This window comes from Apostichopus japonicus, chromosome 21 (genome assembly GCF_037975245.1).
Source record: "Apostichopus japonicus isolate 1M-3 chromosome 21, ASM3797524v1, whole genome shotgun sequence".
NCBI lineage: Eukaryota > Metazoa > Echinodermata > Holothuroidea > Aspidochirotida > Stichopodidae > Apostichopus > Apostichopus japonicus.
The window spans coordinates 20,347,612-20,367,932 of NC_092581.1; the positions used below are offsets into that span (position 1 = coordinate 20,347,612).

A 20,321-nucleotide genomic window follows, 5' to 3' on the forward strand; every position below is an offset into this window, starting at 1 on the left:
TTGCCAACAGGCTTCGCCCCTCATTGGCGAACTCCTCGCGACGCGCCTGCTCGAATTTGTAAAGCAAACAGCAGATATCACCTTATATCAATGAGCATGAAAATGGTGTTCCAAGATGAACAGCCTCAAAACTGTCTATGTGTGAAGTCATGGGCGTAGGAGCCCAATTTGATTTGGGGCTGTAACGACTTGCCCGAAAAAAAAAACCAAAAATTTTCGCGCGCTCCGCGCGCGTTAAACGATATCATATCAGCCAGCATCGGTTATTACATCGTTTGCCATTGTGTACCTTACGATCCGTGAAAGTTGCGCGGTATACCGCGGGATGCTAATGTAAACAACGAAATGTCTTATGTAGATGGGGAAAACCTTGAAAAGCGGGGCTGACAGGTATTGTGGGCCGCGACGTAGAATCACCTACACAAGCAATGATCCACAGGACATGCGATGAGGTCGAAAATGATTTGTGACTGGTGACAATCTTCAAAAAGGTTATGGATAAAAAAAAACTATTGGGAAATACTTGGTTCTCAGACAAAAGTATACATCTGGTTGGTCATTTTTAAGCCTGAGAAGTGCCATTTCCGGTGATCTAGGGGGTATCAAAACCAGAAAATTTTCTTGTACGCTGCGCGCCAACCGATGGTGGCGCTCCGCTTAGATAGTAATTGGCGCCCCCCGGATCAGAAAATCCTGGATACGCCCCTGCGATCGATTGTTAGTTGGTGACTTTGATGCACATTACTGTGTTTTAAGATCACCCAAACTACACAGCAGTCAATCTGATTGCTGAACAGAGAATATTTTGGTAAATGTACTTGCTACTACTAGGCATAGATAACTGCTTGTGTGCAAAGTCAACTACATAGACCTAATCATTTCCTATGGGACGATTTTACGCGAGAAAGCTCTGTAGTATGGAACGCGGAAGGGGTCAACACGTGGCGCCGTCCACTCACAAATAGTCGTTCGCTTATAAACCGTCCACTTAGAGATTGCCGCTCAAATACAGCAGCCGTCCATTTGAAATCGCCGTTTAACGCGAGGCGCCGTCCACTTAGAGATTGCCGTTGATAGACAGACGGTCCATTCAGAAATGGCCGTTGACTTAGAAACCGTCGCGACTGAGAAATGGTCGTGATTCAGAAATCGTCCATTCAGAGATCGTTCACTCTGAGATCGTTGTCTCAGAGATCATCCATTTGAGTGACAGCCAAACTTGCATATATATATATCGTGGTCGGGGCGTGAACTTTTCAATCACAGAGTCGAGGTGCGTCGACCGTTCGCACTCGCACTCGTTCATTGAATTTTCAATCTCAAATTAAAATAGGTCGAAACGATGATGTACAACTCGAGGAATTTGTATAAATCGGTTTCAACAACAGAAGAACGACAGATTTGCTTGATTGCAGCAGTGGCGGAGCTAGGGGTATTGTTCAAGGGGGCGAGTATGGTCTGTAGGTGCGCTTTTGACACTATCTGAGCGGAGCGCCACCACAAGTTGGCGCGGAGCGTACAGAATTTTTTTGAGTAAAGATACTCCCTAGATCACCGGAAATGACCCTTTCCGAGCCTTGCTAATTTTCAGATAAACGAAGAATAAATAGGTGTCATCGCCATTTTGACAGAAAATCACACCAACAAAATGTGACAAATGTCAATAGGTATTTGAGAGCGCAATAAAAAAGTCAACAATCGCGAATAAGTAAAAAGTGGTAAAAGGCTGAAAAGGGCGCCAGCAGTCCATTTGAGTCCTTCAAAGGGGGGGGGGGGCGCATCCGCCACCTCTGACTGTGCCAATCCCTAATAGACTCACTTGACCCTCATACTCGTTTGCTTTCATCCATTTCATTCAGTATCGGTTCGTACTCAATCTTCAGGCGTGTGTACATGTTGAGACGACGTACAATTAAGCCTATTATTAGTTTTTAATTAATAATTCGTGATCACCAGTTATATTTTCCCCCAAAAATTATTGATTTATTATTACGAATTATAATTTTGCTGTAATGAAATACTTGTTTGTTTTAATGAAATATTACTTGTTAAAAATGAGTTATTACTTCATAATGATGAATTATTAATTTGTAACAATTAATGTCGAATTAATAAGTACCACACATGAAGAATTTTTAACATGCAATTATATACAAATTTTTATTTCATACGAATTGTAATTTCTTTAAATGATTATTGATTTATTAATACAACTTATTTGTTTTAGTGATATACTATTACATTTGTCATTAAACGTTATACTTGGTAACACTGGATTTACTAATTCAAAATAAGGGATCATTTAGAGTTTACAACGTTTTGTAAATTTGTAGCAGCTAGTGGAAATACCATTGTTTAATGCCTATAGTATTTCATAGTTACAACTTATTAATTCATTATTGTTAATTAAAAATTAAATGTTAACATTTGTAGTTACCAGGGTTAACATTTATGATCATGGTCATCATGATACATATCACATTTTTCCATTGCCAAGAATATGTTAATTTTGATGTTCAGTAATTATTGAAGGCATATATACGTCAAGTCATCACTTTCTTTTATTTTGACAAATGCTGAGCATATGGAAGGTCAAATCTCGGTCAAATTGATAAGACCAATGTAAAAAAAAAACTGGGCCAAGCTACGGATGTTACTAATTTCCAAATTAGTTAATACTGTTCGTCTGTGAGTTGCCTGTTCCCTTTCGTAGTAACGGGAAACTTCTTCGGCATTTTCGACCTCCAACATATGGGTTATATCTTCCATCTTATTTCTTTTGGATTCTGGAAACTTTCATTGCATGTGGTCTTCGATGTACCGAACGAAATGACTCTCCTGAAAAAGGGAGGGGCGCCGCAGGGACGACTTGAATGAGTCGGGAACAACAACGTTCTACTGTAACAGCACGGTGTACGTTACTGGGAGGGAGCACAGCTGTACATAGTCCGCACCCACTTATTGCATACGTTTATAGCCATTTTAAAGGGAGGACGCATTCTAAGTAGGCGCAGCTCAGCATCGAACAGTGATTTGTAAGTGGACGATTTGTGAGTCAACGGCCATTTCTGAATGAACGGCTTCTGTACTTCTAGGCGATTTCAAAATGGGCGTCTGTTGCATTTGAGCAACGATCTCTGAGTGGATTGTCTCCGAGTGAACGACCATCTCTGAGTGGACGGTGCCTCACGTTAAACGGCAATTTCTAAGTGGGCGGCTGCTTGCATTTGAACAGCGATCTCTAAGTGAACGGTTTCTGGGTGAACGACCATTTCTAAGTGGACGCCTCATGTTGACCCTTTCCGCGTTCCATATGTATACGTGTGTTTGTGTGTGTTTTTTATGTATGGGTGACAATTCGGAGGGAAATCCCCTTTAGACTTACGCCTGCTAGAGCGCTAGCACTGAATAAAAGTAGACAGCATCGCATTGCGTTATACGGAAATGCGTCGGCGGTGAAAGAATTGTTTCATCATTTACAGTACGGTTGGAGTTATATAAGACTTTTGGGGTTGAAAATTAGTGAGATTGTAAGGGGGACTAATTTGGTGAGATAGGCAATAGATTTCGTGAATTTCAAAGTGACATCTCGAGGTCGAGTGTAGATAACTCTACTGTAGTACTGCAATGGCCTAACGGCTAGGCTTATCTTAAATACTAGGAAGTAAAATATATGCCATTCAATGCGCAGCTCAGTACAGAACATGTAAACTGTAGTGTAATGTAACCTAGAATACATGCATCTGTAGTGTAGGCCTAGGCAGTATAGGTACTGTATATGTCATTATGTGTAGCGCTCAATAAATATATTTTTCTGTTGTGTGCAGGGGAATACTTTATCAGCATTGCAAATTGCAGTAGAATTCCAAAAATGTATGCTCATGCTGTTTACCACAGGAACCAATTGATTTTAATGACAATATTACAAGTCGCAAAAACTGCTTCATGAAATTTAAACACTAGGCTTAGGTTATTCCTTGATGTGTTTTCAATTGTTGGTCACATCTACCATGTGCTAAACAGGAAAAAATGTATGTCAAAACTGACTAGATTATTTATTTTCTACCATTATATGTGCAGTGCAGTCACAGTGAAAAATGGACTTTCAACATTTTACCAAGAAAGGCAATGAGGTGAAGTTGATATTACTCAGCTGTCTGTTGGCTTCTACCCTCAGTCAAGGTACTGTAAGAGTTGTATTATGGCTTAATTACAGAGTGAAATACTAGTTTCTAAAGAAGAATAGGATGTTACTGGGTACATACATTGTCCTCTGTGTGAATATTGTAACGCCCCTGTACCCTGGCCGAGCGGTAGCGTGGGAAATCAGGCAGCTGGAGGCCACCTGATGTCAGGGCAGGGGAAGGGGGGAGGCGAAGACTTATGCTAGCAGGGCTTGAACCAATACACACAAAAAAAAGAGAAGAATATAGTTTAAGAGAACTGGGTCTCAAATCAACAATTTAATTACTTAATAAACTTTAAACATACACTTAACAAATATGAGGCAGTGACTTTCTGCCGTACACAAATATAAAAGCAAACAATGGGCAGAGATTCAGTTTAAATAAATAACAAATACACTACATACCAGGGCGTGGGCAGCACGGCTCTTAAGAATCACGAGAGTGAATACCCGACACGGGGCGCCAAGGACAGACTGAACAGTACTGCCTAATGTGGTCCCACCCAGATTAACTTCTGCAATACCTCCGGGGAGAGCCCTAATTTGACCCTGTATCTCCGGAGTCTATAATATGCAACAAAGCCAACCAGGACGGGAACTTATTAGTGATGCAATACAATAGGAATGGCGCCCGTAGTCAGCCCTCACTCCCGGACCCGCTCTCTAAAATAAATAAGCCTTGCCTTTAAATTAATACTATACTGTAATTGCAGTGCTGCTCACCGCTGGTCTCCAGTTCTCTGCCGAAACTTCAACGAAATAAATTAAGTTTCCACAACACAAAATACATAAGAAAAACAACGTCTTAATTAAACAAGGTAAAGAGAGCAAGTGGATATTAAAATAGATACACGCTAAACTGACCAACTCGTGTAATAAAAGAGCGAATGCCTGGAATGCTGGTGATGGCAGACGACGGGGAGAGCGAAAGAGACCTGCATAATAAGACAATTTAAGTAAATGGAATGGTGAATGAATGGGCAACATATCGCGGGGTAAATTATTCAAACAAATTCGGGGAAACATATTCTTAGTAGCCCTGAGCGTGTTCAAAATACGGGATACACGCATCCCGAACAACCCAGGGTGTAACAATAGCCCGGAAGTGTCACAGATGGGGAATGAAAAGAACTTGTGAAGCTAAGTTGTATATATGGGAGAGCCAACTTATCTTATCTTGGTATCTATATTGTTTCACCTATTTGATCATATGGTATGCTTGTGCTTGAATACTTCATCTGAACATGTACATTAAAGCTAATTGTTACTCTTAAGCCCTCATTCTCATGTTACAAATTTTGCCATAAATTGTCAGAATTTCAGATCGAAAATTGATGTTCTTATATAAATTTTGTGATATGTATACACTAGGGCATAAATACCTACAGGTGGAAACTTTATCTGTAGTTGTGATCACAGATACAACCATATGACGAAATGGAAAATCTTTGTTTTTGGAACCAATTTCAAGTGTAAATTGCATACATAATTTGTATACATGTACAGTATGTGTGTCTAAAATGTTAAAACGAAAGAGATTTGTGTGATTTTGGCACTATTCGAAATTGAGAAAATTGTGCCCTCTTTGTATGTGTTGAAAAACCTGACAAAATTTAACCCAATATATTGATACAAGTTTACAACTTGTTTCATGTCCGTCACATTAATCCCTTTTCCTAGGGTAGTTTCCAAATTTCACACATTGGATGTCTTGCCATAGGTTGCTACAGATTTATGGGTTTATCCATAGTTTTTCACATGACCACCCACAAGATGGTAGCTTGTGATATCTGAAGGGTGAGAACATTCTAGTGTATACATATGCATGTTCAATTTCAAAACAAATCACACATTACATTTTCACCCTTGAGCATACATCCATGAGATTTATGAAAATAATCACATTTTACCTCAAGAAACTGGAACAATTGGCACAGGCTAATAACTGCATGTTTTACTCTGTTTGTGAGGGAGAGGGGGAGGGGGTGGGGTAACTAGAGGAGAGCTAAGGTACCAATGAATATGTACATTATACTGTACAACAGGTACAGTTTAACTACAAATTGTTTCAAATTGAAACACATTGTGTGATCCTTTATTGTCTCATATGGATTTTACAGGAAGCTTGCTTCTAATTATTGATTATAAAGTAATATTTATATTAAAGAGAGACAATAATACAATACTTAGAGTAGTCATTCTGCCTCTTTCAGATAATGGTGATGTAAGACTGTCAGGTGGATCTACATTAAATGAGGGTAGAGTTGAAATATACTACGCTGGTAGCTGGGGAACTGTTTGTGATGACAATTGGAGTATAGATGATGCAAACGTTGTCTGTCGTCAGCTTGGGTTAGGAGGACCAGAATATGCCGCTTCTCCGTTTGGTCCAGGCACTGGAGAAATCTGGCTGGATGATGTCTTTTGCTCTGGTACAGAAAGCCGCTTAGACAGTTGTTCTCACAGAGGATGGGGAGTTCATAATTGTGCCCATAATGAAGATGCTGGTGTCCGCTGCAGTGCAGGTAAAGTATTTACATTTCATATGGATGCATTAACCACCAACCGTAGCACTTTGTGATATTTTAAGAGGTAGGATGAAACATTATAGGCATGGATAAGGTTTGCCCAAACTTCAGTGGGTGAGTTTCAAGAGAAATAACTAGAGTCATCTATATACTGTAGTTAGGAAGTTGATGACATCCTACAGAAAACCGCCTAGATACTGTACGTACTGTAGTTGTTTCACAGTGGTTGGGAGTTGAAAATAGTGACCATAAAGAAGATGCTGGTGTCTTCTGCAGTACAGTTATTTATGTGAATCCTTCGTAAGTATGCAATACTTGTCACTCTAGACTTTCATGAGCTTTTGAAAGATTGGAATGGGATACATACAGTATAGAGTGAAAGTTGCAAGAGGAATAACCTGGCATAGTTACAAAGGATATGTAGATGCATCCAGAATGATAGTGAGTCGATGTACTCATACTGTACTCCATCCATGGTAGATTTGTACTTACACTTGTAAAGACATTTTAGAATCTATTATATAGACTCTAGTTCAAACTGAAGTACTTGTACTTTGTAACTTAGTTACAAAAGATATATCTATGCATCCAGAATGATAGTGAGTCAATGTACTCATACTGTACTCCATGGTAGATTTGTACTTACACTTGTAGTCAAGACATTTTAGAACCTACAGTATTATGTACTCTAGTTAAAACTGAAGTACTTGTATAATTTTGTTACTTAGTTACAAAAGATATATGTTGATGCATCCAGAATGATAGTGTGTCATTGTACGCATACTGTACTCCAGGGTAGATTTGTACGTACACTTGCAGTCAAGACATTTTAGAACCTATTATGTACTCTAGTTAAAAACTGAAGTACTTGTATAATTTTATTACTTAGTTGCAAAAGACATATGTAGATGGATCCAGAATGATACTGTAGTGTGTCAATGTACTCATACTGTACTCCATGGTAGATTTGTACTTACACTTGTAGTCAGGACATTTTAGAACCTATTATGTACTCTAGTTAAAAACTGAAGTACTTGTATAATTTTATTACTTAGTTGCAAAAGACATGTAGATGGATCCAGAATGATACTGTAGTGTGTCAATGTACTCATACTATACTCCATGGTAGATTTGTACTTTTACTTGTAGTCAAGACATTTTAGAACCTACAGTATTATGTACTCTAGTTAAAACTGAAGTACTTGTATAATTTTGTTACTTAGTTACAAAAGATATGTAGATGCATCCAGAATGATAGTGTGTCATTGTACGCATACTGTACTCCAGGGTAGATTTGTACGTACACTTGCAGTCAAGACATTTTAGAACCTATTATGTACTCTAGTTAAAAACTGAAGTACTTGTATAATTTTATTACTTAGTTGCAAAAGATATATGTAGATGGAACCAGAATGATACTGTAGTGTGTCAATGTACTCATACTGTACTCCGTGGTAGATTTGTACTTACACTTGTAGTCAGGACATTTTAGAACCTATTATGTACTCTAGTTAAAACTGAAGTACTTGTATAATTTTGTTACTTAGTTACAAAAGATATATGTAGATGCATCCAGAATGATACTGTAGTGTGTCAATGTACGCATACTGTACTCCATCTATGGTAGATTTGTAATTTCACTTGTAGTCAAGACATTTTAGAACCTATTATGTACTCTAGTTCAAACTGAAGTACTTGTATAATTTTGTTACTTAACTTTACAAAAGATATATGTAGATGCATCCAGAATGATACTGTAGTGTGTCAATGTACTCATACTGTACTCCATGGTAGATTTGTACTTACACTTGTAGTCAAGACATTTTAGAATCTATTATGTATATTGACTCTAGTTCAAACTGAAGTACTTGTACTTTGTTACTTAGTTACAAAAGATATGTAGATGCATCCAGAATGATACTGTAGTGTGTCAATGTACTCATACTATACTCCACGTTAGATTTGTACACTTGTAGTCAAGGCATTTTAGAATCTATCATGTTTATAGACTCTAGAACTGAAGTACATGTACTCATTTTTGTACTCATATCTGGAATAGTTCTACTTGTACTCGTACAGTACTCATGCTGTTGTACTCGGACTGCGATTCTGGTGTGTAATATTGATGACCCATATAGCAACAGTTGCTCAGGTGGAGGTCAAATATGTGGCATTGAACAGCTTGAAATGCCTGCAGGAGCGGCTGGAGCCGTGCCTTGCTTGGCTCGAACAGGAATTTTTATTCTGACCATGCATTGTTAATGTATCAATACATCAAGAAGCAACATTTTTTCAGATGTTACTATGAAATAAGTCAGTGAATTCACTCATTGACCACCAATCCATCATAGCAATTCCTTTTGCTTCTGATATTGCTTTTGGATACTAGAATTGATGTCTTCTCCTAACATACATGTCTTGATTCTATAATGCACTTTTATGTCTGCTTAGCCCAGGCCTGTCGACCGGTCTTCCACCAATATCCCAAATAACTTCTTTCCTCTCTAACCCATCACTTGTGCACCCTGATCTACATAGCTTACTGTACTTGGCAAGTTCTGGTAACATTCTAGCATTATGCACCCTGATCTACTTAGCTTACTGTACTTGGCAAGTTCTGGTAACATTCTAGCATTATGCACCCTGATCTACTTAGCTTACTGTACTTGGCAAGTTTTGGTACCTTCTAGCATTATGCACCCTGATCTACTTAGCTTACTGTACTTGGCAAGTTCTGGTACCTTCTAGCAATGTGCACCCTGATGTACTTAGCCTATTTAACAAGTTCTGGTACCTTCTAGCAATGTGCACCCTGATCTACTTAGCCTATTTAACAAGTTCTGGTAACATTCTAGCACTATGCACCCTGATCTACTTAGCTTATTTAACAAGTTCTGGTAACATTCTAGCAATGTGCACCCTGATCTACTTAGCCTATTTAACAAGTTCTGGTAACATTCTAGCAATGTGCACCCTGATCTACTGTACTTAGCTTATTTAACAAGTTCTGGTAACATTCTAGCACTATGCACCCTGATCTACTTAGCCTATTTAACAAGTTCTGGTAACATTCTAGCATTATGCACCCTGATCTACTTAGCTTACTGTACTTGGCAAGTTCTGGTACCTTCTAGCAATATGCACCCTGATCTACTTAGCCTATTTAACAAGTTCTGGTACCTTCTAGCAATGTGCACCCTGATCTACTTAGCCTATTTAACAAGTTCTGGTAACATTCTAGCACTATGCACCGATGTACTTAGCTTATTTAACAAGTTCTGGTAACATTCTAGCAATGTGCACCCTGATCTACTTAGCTTATTTAACAAGTTCTGGTAACATTCTAGCAATGTGCACCTGATCTACTTAGCCTATTTAACAAGTTCTGGTAACATTCTAGCACTATGCACCCTGATGTACTAAGCCTATTTAACAAGTTCTGGTAACATTCTTAGCAATGTGCACCCTGATCTACTTAGCCTATTTAACAAGTTCTGGTAACATTCTAGCACTATGCACCCTGATCTACTTAGCCTATTTAACAAGTTCTGGTAACATACTAGCAATGTGCACCCTGATCTACTTAGCCTATTTAACAAGTTCTGGTAACATTCTAGCACTATGCACCCTGATCTACTAAGCCTATTTAACAAGTTCTGGTAACATTCTAGCACTATGCACCCTGATCTACTTAGCCTATTTAACAAGTTCTGGTAACATTCTAGCAATGTGCACCCTGATCTACTTAGCCTATTTAACAAGTTCTGGTAACATTCTAGCAATGTGCACCCTGATCTACTGTACTTAGCCTATTTAACAAGTTCTGGTAACATTCTAGCACTATGCACCCTGATCTACTAAGCCTATTTAACAAGTTCTGGTAACATTCTAGCAATGTGCACCCTGATCTACTGTACTTAGCTTATTTAACAAGTTCTGGTAACATTCTAGCACTATGCACCCTGATCTACTTAGCCTATTTAACAATTTCTGGTACCTTCTAGCAATGTGCACCCTGATCTACTTAGCTTATTTAACAAGTTCTGGTAACATTCTAGCAATGTGCACCCTGATCTACTTAGCCTATTTAACAAGTTCTGGTACCTTCTAGCAATGTGCACCCTGATCTACTTAGCTTATTTAACAAGTTCTGGTAACATTCTAGCAATGTGCACCCTGATCTACTTAGCCTATTTAACAAGTTCTGGTAACATTCTAGCAATGTGCACCCTGATCTACTTAGCCTATTTAACAAGTTCTGGTAACATTCTAGCATTATGCACCCTGATGTACAGTACTTAGCCTATTTAACAAGTTCTGGTAACATTCTAGCAATGTGCACCCTGATATACTGTACTTAGCTTATTTAACAAGTTCTGGTAACATTTTAGCATTATGCACCCTGATGTACTTAGTCTATTTAACAAGTTCTGGTAACATTCTAGCATTATGCACCCTGATCTACTTAGCCTATTTAACAAGTTCTGGTAACATTCTAGCACTATGCACCCTGAAGTACTTAGCCTATATTTAACAAGTTCTGGTAACATTCTAGCACTATGCATCCTGATCTACTTAGCCTATTTAACAAGTTCTGGTAACATTCTAGCAATGTGCACCCTGATCTACTTAGCCTATTTAACAAGTTCCGGTAACATTCTAGCACTATGCACTCGATGACCCTGTTCCTTCCAAATCTATAATTTCTTTATGGATATAACATATGTTCCCCAGGGCTGTATTTTCAATGTTCTGAATTGACCCCTTCCAGCCCCTCCCCTCCTTTTGAGGGTTTTTGAAGTTGGAGAATTTTTCTGTTCACTTTACTCACTTACCTCCAGCCATGATCTTATTAGTATCCTTGAAAGTGTGTGTGGTTTTTTACAGCATTGTTGGGTTTTTTTCAGTTGTTTTCAGTTCCTTCTTCACAATTATATGTTTGTGCCCTTAAAAACCAGGTTGCTCCCAGGAAGATCAGAAAGAGTTGTCAAATCTGCTAGCATGAAAGCTTGTTAGCACTGTTCCCTCCCCCCCCCCCCCCCCCGCAGTGAATAATTTTGGAGTCTATTGTTAGCTCTTTCTTCAAAATCTGCCATTTTTTATTTTTTTGGTCATGGCTGAAGATGATTCCTTATAATAGCAAATTCACTGAAATTGTTTTTAATCTTTAGGCAAAAGACCACAACCCCAAGCATTTTAGATATAGGACTGTCATTATAGGGCAATCAACTGAAAATTTCTTTTGCTTTTATTTCTAATTTGTCTATCATTTATCAAGGTCAGAGAAAAAGAATATTTCCATTGAAAAGTAACAATATCCTAGCCAATGTACACTGAAAGGAGAGATGTTTAGGTTTGGTGAATAGAACAACAGCTTTAGGTTCCAAAGTGACAAAGTGCCATATCATGATTGTACCCATATTGGGCTATTTAGTTGATGCAGTTTGAATTTGATGTAAGCACTCATCCACCAGATGACCACCATTGAAGCTGATTTTAGTTGTCTGAACAGAAATTTGGAAATTTGGTCATGTTGGACGACTGGACTACCGTTGAAAATGTTGCCCTTAATGTGTGAACACTACTGTACAGTAGGTGGCTTCGTCAGAGTGACCAAATATATAATGAAGCAGAATGCATCTTTAAATTAAATTTGAATCAAACCAGATATATTTTCACAATTCAAGACACTCCCTTCACCCCCACCCCCCCCCCACCTTACCAAGCGATATTTCAGAAGATTTAAAATTGTCACCTAACACACATTAAAGGTTCAGTCTTTCCATGTTCACTCTGTTTCAAAGAAATGCCTGTAGGCTGAGAGGAATTTTCAAGAAAACATTGATTTGATTGCTAAATTCATGTCTCTCTTCCAAACTATATACTGTAGACCGTACAAAGTATAATATTCATGATTTTCTGAACAAAGTTATTTTCTTTTTCATCTTCTTAACTACATATCTCCTGTGTACCACTGATTTGGTTCCCAATATTATAAAGTCTTACAATAATGATTGAGAATATTCCCATCTTTTATAAAGAAGTAGATCATGTCCATCCTGTAGACAAGTTTATAGCTTACATTTATTAACACACTTAATATATCACCCAGTTAGTACAATATTTTCTACAATGTACTTTCATGTCCTGCTTCAGTGTACTAGTATTGTCAGTATGAGCAGTATGAACATCAGATATTCTATCAGACAAAGGTTAGGAACTGTTCATACTGTCAATATATGTGCTTTGAAGCATGAAACAGAAGGACAGTATAGAGAGGTATTAGCATTAGAAAACTGTCCCAATTGGCTGAATAAATGGAAACTTATACTACCGAAATAGATATCGAAGAACAATTTCAATTTGATATCTAAGCCCCTTATCCAAACAAAAATTTCTCAAAGAGGAATGAGACAAAAACCCCTCCTCATAGAGCACTCCCCTGGAAAATATCAGCCAACATTAACGCCCATCCCACCCCCACAAAATGGAGCACAGACTCTTTGGGCCTATGAGTTTACACAATGATTTGCTAAATTGTCATAAGCTGTGTTCTCATCTTAATATACACTTAGTATGGTCCATCTCATGTGGCTGGTATGTGCAGTACAAAGTAAATCATTATTCATCTTCCTTTGGGTTATTATAACAGTTCATTTGAATGTAACAACCAAATTAGCCAAATTTGAATTGAATGTCATCAATATTTGTTTCCTCATCAGCTAACCCTGTTACCAATGTTCGTCTTGTCAATGGATACTCTACATTGGAAGGAAGGCTAGAGATCTTTTATAATGGTCAGTGGGGGACAGTTTGTGATTACAGTTTTGATACTGAAGAGGGGAACGTTATTTGCCGCCAACTTGGCTACGCCGGAGTTAACCAGATCCATTCTAATGCGTACTTTGGTGAAGGAGTTGGGCCTATTATGGCAAGTATTAACTGCTATGGGTTTTCTGATGAGCAGCAGTGGACGGATTGCAGTATTGGTGATTGGGACACAAATATTTGCTCACATAACGAAGACGTTGGATTGACATGTCTCGAAGCTACTGGTAAGTGCCACACATGCCATACTTCCTGTATATCAGTACACACACACACACTTCTTCTTTGCATTGGTTGTAGCACCAAGATGTAAACCTGCAACAGCGGTCTACTTGGATATGTTTAGCTTGTCAGCTCTACAAACTGTTGTTTATTACAAAATGAAAGGAATGTTGCAGATATTTTAGCTAGAAGAGATGTTTAACCCGAGTAAAGTCTGTCTGTTGAGAAGTCAGTTCTTAGTAATTACAACACTTTTGTTGCTAATAGTGTGTGTGGTACAGTATTACAGTACTGATTTCGCTTAACTCCCGTTAAAATTCGTTAAAAGGAAAATAACCGAATTTCCACGTTTTTTCATCGAAATTCCCCGATTTTTATCGAAATTCCCCGAATTTTAACGATTGGTTATCTCAGTCATTTCCTTCGTGGAATTTTCAACGATACGTTGAAATTCTTTTTTAAACGAAATAGAAGGTCAATGTGTGGTTACGAAAAACGTCAGAAAACGAGCAACTTCGTGTAATTAGTATTGATTAGACTTTGGAACAGTCGTTTGCAGGCAGGAATTTCTGAAGACCATACCTGTACTTGTATGAGTAGCGACACTCAAAAAGAACATGTAGTGAAACTGACGGGGGACGTTTTCTAACTGTGAACCCCAAACACAGTGACATAAGTCTTAACTTCGCCAGGCCGTAAGAGAGATTGCAGTCAAAGCTATATACCACGAGGCACCCTTCCAGATAAATTAGAGTGCTGTTTAACCATTTAAATAACAATGAATGGACATATAAACTTGGTTTACTTGCAGATTACGAAAAATAGTTATTTTTTAGAGATGTAAATTTGGATTTTTATTAGAGTTGGAATATGAAACTTTGTTTCTGAGCGAAAACATGTTACTTGAAGCAAAATAAAGATGCCCCGCCCATTCTGCGAGGACGCTTCCATTTTTCAAAAAGGCGTTTTCTCTTTTTATTTTTTCTATTTTGTTTACATTTTAAACATGAAAATTATTTTAAAATATGTAAAGAACTTAGTAATGTACTGCAAACTATCTATAAAAACAGAAAAACGATGTTTTAGGCATGAATAATGTGTTTAATATAACTAAAGTAGTAGGCCAATAGTCATGAGCTCATGATAGTGTCGTCAATTCGTTTTCTCAGTTTATATTTGCGACATATCACCCGTGTACATCGATCAATGGCATGGTGAAATCCCGTGTGAAAATATGTTGACCCCAAAAGACGCAAATGGTCGTTCTAGAAAGTACCGTCATAACATTAACAACACAAGGCCAGTTTGCTCTCTCAGGTCCGCACGTGAACAGCCATTTTTTCACACATGGTATTATGTTGTGCGTGCATTGCGGGCGCGATTGTGGCAAACATAAAAGAATATGAACGAAAATGAAAAACTTACGATATTTTTCACAAATATTGATGCTTAGATAAGTGCTTCCTCACAATCAACGAGCCGCCCTAAAATTCGCTCCGCTTACGGAAAAACTTCTACATATATAACAAATGGAAAAACCCAAGTTTTTACACACATAATTCCCACTGACATTGGTCACAGAACATAAGTAGGTCATTGACATTCGAACTTGGCAATTTGCCCAAGTTCATCGCACCATGGGAACGACACAACACATTGAACATGATGTTATATTCTCCCGCCATCTGGACGCCTAGTGTAATATGCAAATTGTGAATGGTACTGCGCAGCGTGGTTAAATGTTAACCTATTGCGACAAAAATTTTGGGAAGCTGTTTGAAGTAACTTTTGTATCAAATGTAAGGTACTGTATCATGTATGTGACACAAGAGAAAGAAAATGAAATCGGAGGCTGCTCAAACCAATTTCAACTTGATTTTTACAACCCAACGCACAACACGTGCGTGCGTAATTTGTTTTCTTAACATGACTTTTAATGAGTAAGTAGGAAAGGTCGGTAAGTTTGCTAATTTAGGCGAGTTTTTGTTTAAAATCTTGTGATTGATAGACAAATATATTGTTTTTTTTTCTTCGAAAGTTAGGACGTTGCCGAAGGCCGAGTTATATAAATTCAGTGATCTGAAATTCTGAAGACCACGAATACTGATCATGTGTGTTAGGCAATTATTATTACACGAAAGGTTCGCAATATTATTGGGCCTAATTAGTAATTAACATACATTGATCGTTGTCTTGCTGCCTGAATTGCTACCTGCTGGAAAAGAAAACCTTAATTATTGTACTCATAACGTCCTATTTTCATTAAAAGTCCAGTAACGGTGCGTCGAAAAAGCCGCGATCGGGAAACGGAGTTTAAACGTTTAACCGACCGGCAGGCGATACGGTGAAACGGTTAGCGAAATATCTGTTAGGTAACACCTTATTTAAACCAAGGGCGTAGGAACCGGGGGGGCTGGGGGGGGCGCCAGCCCCCCAGTGAAAAATGTGGAGGGGCGGAAGTATCATTCCGCCCCCCCCCCCCGCTTCGCAAGTCAGAAAACCCCGTTTTCATTTCCAAATGAGAAAAAAAAAGCTCATTTGGAGCACCAAATTGCATCTAAGGCCTGGTGAAAATACAAAATTAAGTTTACAAAATGGAGTGGGTGTTGAAGTGTGCTATATTGCACCAAATTACATCTGAGGCTACCTGGAAATGCAAAAAATTCCAAAGGGGGAGGGGGACACCTCCTCCCCTTAGACCCCTCCCCCAGGCCGGCCATCAGTCTTCAGCCCCCCCCACTCAAAAGTACCTTCCTACGCCACTGATTTAAACACACACAACAAAACGCCCTTATTCAATGAAAATATACTGAAAACCATATCGCAAAAACACAAAATCGCTTATAACTCGAAAACGGAAGGAGATATCGACTTTTGTCGGCTGTGTAGGGATTTCCTAAACCGAATTTTGATGCGCTCTATCCACCTGTGTCATTTATGAGCTTCTCCGACGTAAGCTGCAGTACGTAATTTCTCTATACCAGTTCCGCGAAATTTATTTACGCAGTAAACATCGTTCATTATGTTTTCTTTCACAACGAATATTCAAAGTTGTGCTCCACATGCTTCACAGATATTGTTTTATGTCGTTCATTTTCAATTGTACTTTAAAATTACATTTTCGAACGATGCATTGCATGCCTTATCAAGCATTCCTGATTAGTAAAACTAAGGAAGGATATTCAAATATATATTATTTTAATTTGATATGATTTTATGAGTTGTTCCACTTGAAAAACGATGATAAAACCGAAAAACAAAACATTTACTTCTCATGTGACGCTGACCGGGAGACTCATAAAAACTCCCCCTACTCATTAAAATAAATATACATGCCGTCAGGCCAGTTGAAAGCCGTCAGGCCAGTTGAAAGCCCTCCCCAGTAATGTTTGGTCAGCTCTTCCCAATATACAATACTCAAATAAGCAATGAAAATATATTCATTTTCCACAGAAATCTACCCAACGTGGGCCCCAAGTCACTGCTTTATTTTCTTAGTAGTCATGGAAACAATTGTTTGCAACTCTCTTGCTGGCCAGGTGTTTTCAAGTTTTATTAATAGCACGACTTCTGATTGGTTCATTCAAGATAAACTTTTTATCCCTGCTGGATTGTTCTACTTATATATATATGAATGAATATTTGGTTTTCAATTAACTAAGTAACAGCTAACATCCATTCCATTACGAGTAGGGGTAAAATAATGTTTGCTTCTAGAGGCAGCCAGCCATGAAGGTTCTGCAGTGCCAAACCCCCACGAAGATAAATACTATGCTAATTAACATAAGGTAGGCGTGAATTTGACAAAGCCAAGTTTATGATTGGACTAAACCTTTCAAAAAAGTTTGGTGGTGGGGATATCCAGGGTAGGGAATGCACATGTAAGCAGCATACTATAGGTAGCCCAGACCCAGACTGCGACCTTAATTACCAGGGCAGTCCATCTGCTTTCGCGGGCAACTTACAGTAACGGGTTAGGGGGAAAATAACATTTTTTTTTTTTTTGCGTGCATTGAAGTCGGGGAGATTTTTTTGGACGGAATGCGCTCTCAGAAAAGTTTGAAAGTGAGTGCGGTTCTGTAGTAACGGTACTGTAGTACGTCAAGTAACACAGGAATTTATTGGGAATAAAGATCTCTTTGATATCCAGCTACTACTGTTTCATTGTTGATATTTTTTTTCTTGTTTTTCAGACACTGCGTTCCTTGGTGAGTTAACTTAAACTGATCCTAGTTTAATACTAGCCTATAACTTAAGAGTCATAGAATGTGCTTGTTACGATCGACCAAGACTAGTTTTTATTATCCTAGCCAAATCATTTTTCAAACACCTAGTACAGAACTTACTCCGTCTTATATACCATCAAACTTTTGCAACGTTTGTAATATTCCTCGGCAACTTCTGGTAGAGTCTGAAAACGGCTGTAGTTACACTAAGGATTCAACGCAAGTCACAACCTTGATATGTCTAGAATTGCCTTTGCGGTTTTTGATCGCGATAACTTTCGTGGAAATTTCGTTGAAACTTCGTTGACAACCGTGCCCGCAAGTAGTCTAAATCTTGTCAACGAAATTAACCGATTTTCAACTTTTTTTTATCGATTTTTGATTCCTTGGCGGTAGCCGTAGGAATCTATGCGGTCATGACTGCGTGTGTATGTGTGTATGTGTGTGCGTATGTGTGTGTGCGTGTCTGTGTGTGTGTGACGCCAAGCTTGAAATTAGGTTTTCTCAGCAATCCCAAGGTAGATTGATCTCATTCTTGGTACATAGGTTACCCATCATGAGTAGACGATCCCTATTTATTTTGGTGCTAATATCATGAATATTAATGAGTGGGCGGGGCTTAGAGTGATTTTCAACAAATGTCAATATCTTCGCAACCGTAAGTTAAATTTTCATGGAACTTGGTTTGGTGGTACAAGAGGAAAGTCCTCTATATGAATATGGTGACAGTTTGTCCAATCTCATTATTATTCATGAGGGGCGGGGCTAAGTGTTGTTTTTCGCAAAAAAGCTTGAAATTAGGTTTTCTCAGCAATCCCAAGGTGGATTGATCTCATTCTTGGTACATAGGTTACCCATCATGAGTAGACGATCCCTATTTATTTTGGTGCTAATATCATGAATATTAATGAGAGGGCGGGGCTTAGAGTGATTTTCAACAAATCTTCAGTATGACCCGGCCAGGAGTCGAACCCCCTAACCTTCCAGCTGCAAGTCGGAATTCTACCCCAATACTATTAATGAGGGGGCATGAATATTAATGAGTGGTAGAGCTTAAAGCAAATTCTTTAAAATATCAATTTGTTCATCAAACTTGAGCTGATAGCAAGGAACAACATTTGTGTTGATGCTACATTAATATTCATAAAAGGTCGGAACCAAGTGTGCACAATGAACCTACAGTAATATTTACTGTAGATGCCAAGGAATCTCAAAACCTCTTGGTTTTCTTGTTAACTTTTGTTATCGATCGTTGATTTTTTTTCAACGGGAGTTAAGCGAAATCAGTACTGTAGGATAGCCTACAGTTGTGTGAAAGGTTAATTACCGGCCTATAACACCTCTCTGATTAAGAAGAAATACACAGACCTTTATGATGAACAGTTCCCATTGCTTAACTTCAACTTCAATGTACAGTCTGCTTGATGAGATCTCAAGAAGGGAAACTTCAAGCGGTTTCATAAGTTGTACTGTATGTTAATGCCCAATATTAAGAATGATGAAACCATCTGAGGAGATCAAAAGTTACTTGAGGTTATACTTCAAGCAGTTTCATTAGTTGTACTGTATCATAATGCCCAATATTATGAATGATGAAACCAACTGTGGAGATGAAAAGTTACCTGAGCTTATACTTCAAGCGGTTTCATTAGTTGTACTGTATGTTAATGCCCAATATTAAGAACGATGAAACCATCTGAGGAGATCAAAAGTTACTTGAGGTTATACTTCAAGCGGTTTCATTAGTTGTACTGTATCATAATGCCCAATATTAAGAATGATGAAACCAACTGTGGAGATGAAAAGTTACTTGAGCTTATACTTCAAGCGGTTTCATTAGTTGTTCTGTATGTTAATGCCCAATATTAAGAATGATGAAACCAACTGTGGAGATGAAAAGTTACTTGAGGTTATACTTCAAGCGGTTTCATTAGTTGTACTGTATGTTAATGCCCAATATTAAGAATGATGAAACCAACTGAGGAGATGAAAAGTTACTTGAGGTTTTACACAAGCGTGAGTTGCACACTAGTAAAAACAGCCCCCAAACTCCCTTCCCTAAAAGAAAAGGATACTTATCAGGCTGTAATAGGCTGTGAAACGTTAAGAGATTTTAAAGGATGTCTTCTAAGTAATAATCCAAGGTAATCTGGGCAGTTTTCAAAAGATTAGTAATCCACTACGAAAACGCATGAGTAGACACTTTGGATGGTAGAATGAGAAGGAAGGACATTGACCGGAGAGAGCCGGTCACTGAGGGTGCACAGTGTTAAAAGATTACAAGGGCATAATAGACACGGTAGAATGTGGTGCTAATGTTGTGGGGAGACA

At 38.4% G+C, this 20,321-nt stretch overlaps 1 protein-coding gene across 14 annotated transcripts in view; it reads left to right on the top strand.

Moving 5' to 3' along the window:
* Positions 1-3,324: 3,324 nt before the first annotated feature.
* Positions 3,325-20,321, top strand: part of LOC139963230 (scavenger receptor cysteine-rich domain-containing group B protein-like) — a 36,388-nt gene continuing 19,391 nt past the window's right edge. For 3 of the 14 annotated variants that reach the window (XM_071963823.1, XM_071963821.1, XM_071963822.1), the window contains exons 1-5: positions 3,326-3,481; positions 4,081-4,182; positions 6,400-6,711; positions 13,437-13,769; positions 17,958-17,972. In XM_071963823.1, coding sequence (XP_071819924.1) covers positions 4,098-4,182; positions 6,400-6,711; positions 13,437-13,769; positions 17,958-17,972 — 745 coding nt within the window. In that variant the 5' untranslated portion in view covers positions 3,326-3,481; positions 4,081-4,097. Of the gene's footprint in view, positions 3,549-3,571; positions 3,595-4,080; positions 4,183-6,399; positions 6,712-13,436; positions 13,770-17,957; positions 17,973-20,321 lie in introns of those variants that run through there. The other 11 variants (XM_071963827.1, XM_071963833.1, XM_071963834.1 and 8 more) reach the window with 9 other exon arrangements.